Source organism: Oncorhynchus gorbuscha, linkage group LG20, assembly GCF_021184085.1.
Source record: "Oncorhynchus gorbuscha isolate QuinsamMale2020 ecotype Even-year linkage group LG20, OgorEven_v1.0, whole genome shotgun sequence".
NCBI lineage: Eukaryota > Metazoa > Chordata > Actinopteri > Salmoniformes > Salmonidae > Oncorhynchus > Oncorhynchus gorbuscha.
Genome location: NC_060192.1, coordinates 4505067 through 4512566, shown reverse-complemented (window position 1 = coordinate 4512566; position 7500 = coordinate 4505067). Strand labels below are relative to the sequence as shown.

General features: G+C 41.8%; 1 protein-coding gene across 1 annotated transcript in view; it reads right to left on the bottom strand.

Annotated features, from left to right (window-relative positions):
- LOC124006658 (synaptic vesicle glycoprotein 2C-like) overlaps positions 1 to 7500 on the bottom strand; it is an 82588-nt gene that overhangs the window by 8142 nt on the left and 66946 nt on the right. Inside the window, exons 5-8 of the mRNA XM_046316706.1 lie at positions 2458 to 2591; positions 2259 to 2348; positions 434 to 544; positions 249 to 337 (exon numbers count right to left, since the gene is read on the bottom strand). Coding sequence (XP_046172662.1) covers positions 249 to 337; positions 434 to 544; positions 2259 to 2348; positions 2458 to 2591 — 424 coding nt within the window. The remainder of the gene's footprint in view (positions 1 to 248; positions 338 to 433; positions 545 to 2258; positions 2349 to 2457; positions 2592 to 7500) is intronic.

The window sequence follows — 7500 nt, the reverse complement described above, 5'->3', positions numbered from 1 at the left end:
ACTCAGTCAAATCTTGGAAATTGCTGCATGTTGCATTTCTATTTTTGTTCAGTATAGATGGGCGATCACCTTTCCCTGTTAGCGTGTTAGCATTTATCACAGGGATATCAGCGAGACACCGGCTAGACCTCAGAGTCAGACACTTCATTGTGAACACACAGACTCAGCTGGGACAGACTGGGATAAGTACTGCTGAGAGAGGAGCAAGACTCCCACACCTTCATCTAATGAACAGAGGACAATCTTACCCAAAAGACAACGTGAACCACACGATGGCCAGTTTGATGGTGTTGTCTCTGACCGGGTAGTTGAAACATTTCATGAACGTTAACCAGATCTAAACAGAGTAAATGAGAGAGAGATGAAAAGAGGGAGAGGGGGACCAATTCATTCATCATGATGCTGTCATATCATCTGGGAATCGGACTCCTACTCCTCTGAGTTCGGTCCTGATCCTGAAGAGGACTTTGGCCACAGGGTTGGCTGAGTCTGACTGCATCTCCACCAACTCATCCAGGTGCTTAGGGATCTTTATCCTGTTCACCTACAGTACAGGGATAGACACAGTCAATGTGTAGATAGATAGATAGATAGATAGATAGATAGATAGATAGATAGATAGATAGATAGATAGATAGATAGATAGATAGATAGATAGATAGATAGATAGATAGATAGATAGATAGATAGATAGATAGATAGATAGATAGATAGATAGATTGATAGATAGATAGATAGATAGATAGATAGATAGATAGATAGATAGATAGATAGATAGATAGATAGATAGATAGATAGATAGATAGATAGATAGATAGAACACAATTAGACAAAACCAAATCATGAGAAAACAAAGAGATAATTACTTGACACATTGGAAAGAATTTTTTTTAAAACAGAGCAAACTAGAATGCTATTTGTCCCTAAACAGAGAGTACACAGTGGTAGAATACCTGACCACTGTGACTGACCCAAACTTAAGGAAAGCTTTGACTGTGTACAGACTTAGTGAGCATAGCCTTGCTCTTGAGAAATGCAGATTACACAGATCCACAAAGAATTTGAAAACAAAACCAATTTTGATGAACTCCCACATCTACTGGGTGAAATACCACAGTGTGACATCACAGCAGCAAGATTTGTGACCTGTTGCCACGAGAAAAGGGCAACCAGTGAAGAACAAACAACATTGTAAATACAACCCATATTTATGTTTATTTATTTTCCCTTTTGTACTTTAACTATTGCACATCGTTACAACACTCTATATATACATAATATGACATTTGAAATGTCTTTAGTCTTTTTAAACTTCTGTGAGCTCAATGTTTACAATGTTATTGTTTATGTTTACAGTGTTTACATTTTTATTGTTTATTTCATTTTTGTTTATTATTACTTCACTTGCTTTGCCAATGTAAACATATGTTTCCCATGCCAATACAGCTATTGAATTGAGAGAGAGACAGAGAGTGAGAGTGAGAGACAGACAGACAGACAGACAGACAGACAGACAGACAGACAGACAGACAGACAGACAGACAGACAGGCAGGCAGGCAGACAGGCAGGCAGGCAGGCAGACAGACAGACAGACAGACAGACAGGCAGGCAGGCAGGCAGGCAGGCAGGCAGGCAGGCAGGCAGGCAGGCAGGCAGACAGACAGACAGACAGACAGACAGACAGACAGACAGACAGACAGACAGACAGACAGACAGACAGACAGACAGACAGACAGACAGACAGACAGACAGACAGACAGACAGACAGACAGACAGAGTGTGAGCAAGCAAGAGAGAGAGAGGTACTGTTTACTCACAGTAAAGGTACTGTATACTCACAGTAAAGGTACTGTATACTCACAGTAAAGGTACTGTATACTCACAGTAAAGATACTGTATACTCACAGTAAAGGTACTGTATACTCACAGTAAAGGTACTGTATACTCACAGTAAAGGTACTGTATACTCACAGTAAAGGTACTGTATACTCACAGTAAAGGTACTGTATACTCACAGTAAAGGTACTGTTTACTCACAGTAAAGGTACTGTTTACTCACAGTAAAGGTACTGTATACTCACAGTAAAGGTACTGTTTACTCACAGTAAAGGTACTGTTTACTCACAGTAAAGGTACTGTTTACTCACAGTAAAGGTACTGTATACTCACAGTAAAGGTACTGTATACTCACAGTAAAGGTACTGTATACTCACAGTAAAGGTACTGTATACTCACAGTAAAGGTACTGTATACTCACAGTAAAGACTTTCTCTGGTTCTCCGCGGGCCCTCATGTTGGTGTCGTGGATCTGTTTCAGCACCATCCAGGCCTCGTCATGTTTACCCATCTATACACAGAGAGGAGGGTTACGCACACGCACACATGCACACGTACACACACACGTGCACACACACGCGCTCACACACACACACAGACACACACACACACACCCTTACCTCTAGGAAAAACCGTGGGCTCTCAGGTATGAAGGTGAGTGCTACGACAGCACACACACAGGGCAGAGCACACACCACCACAAACACTCTCCAACTGTGGAACTGGTAAGCCGAGCCCATACTGAAGCTCCAACCTGCACACACAAACAGAAACCCCCAATCAGATACAAGAAAGATTAGCACAGAAATACAAATCCCATGCCTAATATGATGTATTTTTGTAAAAAGTATGAAGGTCTGAACATCTAGTGCCTCCAAGCACCCTTAAATCATCAACCTGTTTCATTATTGTCTCTTATGAGGAAACACACACTTCTATTTTCCACATGAGATGCAGCATGTTGATGGTAATGAGAATGACTGGAGGCTGAAGAACACCATATGGTGAAGAGAACGGGAGAGAAGGAGAGGGAGAGAAGAAGAGAGAAAGACAAAGCGTTGGGTTCAATTCTTATTGGAGGCATTCAGTGAGACTAATTGATACAGCTCTCTGAGGACAGCTAGGCAAGGATTCAGGTAACAGCCTCAGTTAGCAACCACTGCACACACTACCTTCTCTCTCTCTCTCTCTCTCTCTCTCTCTCTCTCTCTCTCTCTCTTCTTCTCTGTATCTATTATTCTCTTACTTATAGGAAGGAATGTAGGCCGACAGTACATAAAGTATATCTTCAGCATCCCCTGAACAGAATGTAAATAAAGACACACAGCAAGCAGACAGTTGGTGATTTTACAGTCAGTGTATGGGTGGTATTCTGGCTTGCCCCTAGGGTGGAGGGAGAAAGCCACAGAGCTGTCATAGAATAGAATAGAATACATAAAAATATAATCAATGTATTATATTAAAAAAGTAAATCAATCCATGGATTCTATTTCTATGGTTATGTCAGGGAGATTCCAGAAGTGTAAGGGGGAGTTATGGTGATATCACAGTATTGTAAACCAAATCATGTCTGTTGGAGGGTTGTGTGTGTGTGTGTGTGTGTGTGTGTGTGTGTGTGTGTGTGTGTGTGTGTGTGTGTGTGTGTGTGTGTGTGTGTGTGTGTGTGTGTGTGTGTGTGTGTGTGTGTGTGTGTGTGTGTGTGTGTGTGTGTGTGTGTGTGTGTGTGTGTGTGTGTGTGTGTGTGTGTGTGTGTGTGTGTGTGTGTGTGTGTGTGTGTGTGTGTGTGTGTGTGTGTGTGTGTGTGTGTGTGTACTCTACCAGTACAAATCTCATTAGGAGAATTATAATGGACTGGAGGGTATGGCTGACTGACTCACACACACATACAGGCACCCGCGAGCACACACACACACAACAAGATTTATTGAGCTACGCTATGCAGAATAATGCAATGTCACACCACACACACCTGCAGTATCCTTGGTCTCAGCGCATTGCCCACGACCAATGTTAAATCACTGAGCAAATTTCAGGTCTACTGAGCGCAAACTTGAACGTCGTAAAAATTCTGTGCAACTTCCAGCGCACGCTTACTGTGAACACTGTGGCCGCACCCGCTTTAAGTTATTATTATTATGATTAGTCATTTCTTTACCTGCCCAATTTTGATCTTGTCTCATCGCTGCAACTCCCCGGCGGGCTCTGGAGGGTGAAGGTCGGATCATACGTCCTCCGAAACATGACCCGCCAAACTGCGCTTCTTAACACCCGTATGCTTAACCCGAAAGCCAGCTGCACCAATGTGTCAGAAGAAACACCGTTCAACTGACAACCGAGGTCAGCCTGCAGACGCCCGGCCCACCACAAGGAGTCGCTCGAGTGCGATGAGCCAAGTATGACATGGGCCAATTGTGTGCCGCCCTACGGGACTCCCGATCACGTCCGGTTGTGACACTCCCTGGGATCGAACCCAGGTCTGTAGAAACGCCTCCAGCACTGCGATGCAGTGCCTTAGATTGCTGCGCCACTTGGGAGGCCCTTCATTTAGTTTTAACAGTGGTCGGGTAGGCTACTGTGGCTATTTGATCATAATGTAGACCTGTACCAGAGTGGCCTACCATCAAAAACAATGGAGAAAATGCATTTTATCGTGGAAATAGTTGTTCTATCATTTAGCCTACAGTAGCAGCCAATGTGTAGTGTTCAATGAAGGTCTACATTCCATGCAGGGCTTGACATTAACCTGTTTCTCCACTTGTCCTTAAGACAAGGAGGTGACTGAAATGTTATTGTTTTGTTTGACGCAAGAAACCACTTTACAAAACCATAAAATGCATCATTATTCCCGTAGCATTATAACAGAGAATCAGGCAAATGATGCTACCCTCTGCCTACTGGCTAATTAGCTTTTTCAAGCCTGTATCAAAACACAATATCAAAACAAACAAAAAAGCTCTTTACATGACTATCTTTTCATGTCTAGAAATGCAGACAAATTGTGCTCTTGTAGGAAGCAATCACTACCCCATTGCTGACTACAAATGACTGGTATAACTGGTCTAATAACTCACTAACGAGCAAAGGATATGACTGTCGTTTTGATATCAAAACCAGCGCATCTACTTACAACCGCTCATAGTATAAACACAGTCCAGTTCAAAGTAAATGGCACAGATCCATTTATGGCAATGGTCTATTTGCATATAGGCCAACTGCAGCTCTGATTGGTTATGGCGCACTGGTCTGTGTGGAGTAAGGGCGTGAGTCGTGCCTGTCAATGCAATATAATCCTACTCTGACGTGTTCTGCCTACATCAAAATCTCTTGTTTCGGTATGGTGCATTGAAAGTGGCTAATATTGCATTGATTCGATCACAATTCCCACAGTAAAGAGAAAAGTTTATAGTGTTAACTAATGAGGAAAATGTTACATTTGGTAACCAAAAAAGTATTAAACAAATCAAAATATATTTTAGATTTTAGATTCTTCAAAATAGCCACCATTTTCTGTGATGACAGCTTTGCACTCTCTTGGCATTCTCTCAACCAGCTTCACCTGGAATACTTTTCCAACAGTCTTGAAGGAGTTCCCACATATGCTGAGCTTTGTTCGCTGCTTTTCCTTCACTCTGCGGTCCAACTCCTCCCAAACCATCTCAATAGGGTTGAGGTCGGATGATTGTTGAGACCAGGTCATCTGATGCAGCACTCCATCACTCTCATTATTGGTCAAATAGCCCTTACACAGCCTGGATGTGTGTTGGGTGATTGTCCTGTTGAAAAACAAATAATAGTCCCACTAAGCGCAAACCAGATGGGCTGGCGTTTCATTGCAGAATGCTGTGGTAGCCATTCTGGTTACGTGTGCCTTGAATTCTAAATAAATCACAGTGTGTCAACAGCAAAGCGTCATCACACCTCCTCCTCCATGCTTCACGGTGGGAACCACACATGCAGTGATCATCCGTTCACCTATTCTGCGTCTCACAAAGACATGGCGGTTGGATCCAATAATCTCAAATTTGGACCCAACAGATCAAAGGACAGATTTTCATCTGTCTAATGTCCATTGCTTGTGGTTCTTGGCCCAAACAATTAGCTTTTTCTTATTGGTGTCCTTTAGTAGTGGTTTCTTTAAAGCAATTCGACCATGGGGTCCTGATTCAGGCAGTGTTCTCTGAACAGTTGATGTTGAGATGTGTCTGTTACTTTATTTAGGCTGCCATTTCTGAGGCTGGTAACTCTAATGAACTTATCCTCTGCAGCAGAGGTGACTCCGGGTCTTCCTTTCCTTTCCTGTGGCGGTCCTCATGAGAGCCAGTTTCATCATAGTGATTGATGGTTTTTGCGACCCCACTTGTTTCGGATTGACTGACCTTCATGTCTTAAAGTAATGATGGACTGTCATTTCTCTTTGCTTATTTGAGCTGTTCTGTTCCATAATCTGGAGTCTTTTACCAAATAGGGCTATTGTCTGTGTTCCACCCCTACCTTGTCACAACCCAACTGATTGGCTCAAACGCATAAAGAAGGAAAGAAATTCCCCAAATGAACTCTTAATAAGGCACACCTGTTAATTGAAATGCATTCCAGGTGACTACCTCATGAAGCTGGTTGACAGAATGCCAAGAGTGTGCAAAAGCTGTCATCCAGGAAAATGCTGGCTACTTTGAAGAATCTCAAATATAAAATATATTTGGACTTGTTTAATACTTGTTTGGTTACTACATGATTCCATATGTGTTATTTCATAGTTTTGATGTCTTCACTATTATTCTACAATGTAGAAAATAGTACAAATAAAGAAAACCCCTTGTATAAGTAGGTGTGTCCAATCTTTTGACTGGTACTGTATATTTTTTGTATTAGTATTGCACTGTTATACATTTACTGTACAGCTGGAGCTAGAAACACAAGCATTTCGCTGTATCTGCTTTAAAGAAGTAGTTCACTATTTTACATCTTGATGTTAGAAGGTTCCTCGCCCTGAAAGTAGTCTACAGGCCAGGAGAAACTGTAATCCATTGTTCAGTTCAAGGGCGTAACTTTGTGTTGGATTTTGGGGGGGATTAGGGTTTATGGGTTTCCATTGTCAACACCGCTCTAGGGGGACCCGGCGGTACAGTATGCAGTCGGATCTCCCATGCCCCACAAGGGAGATTAAAAAAACATTAAAAAGCTGTGAAATGGTTATTTCTGGTTAATTTTGAAGTGAAAATACATTTTTAAAAATGTGCTGTTAAATTGGTTAATATACTACAATCACAACGGAAACACCAATATTTTTCTATATTACTTTAAACTGTGTTCTTACTTTTAACAGTTCAAAAAGTCACCACCACAGCCCTTATTTAACTACATTTACATGTCAAAAACGATTATTCTATTTATGTACCCATCATTACGCTTGGCTAGTACATGGTCGTGAATAACTCATTTCTTATACCCAATTAACTTAAAAGGAGTCGAGGGAATCTGAGTCCACAAACCTCTTTACTTGGTTACACAATTTAATTGCAGTGTTAATTCATAAAATAATTCAGTGACAGTCAAGCTACACTACATGAGCAAAAATATGTGGACACCTGCTCGTCAAACATCTCATTCTAAAATCATGGGCATTCATATGGAGTGTCCTCCCTTTGCTGCTCTAACAGCTTCCT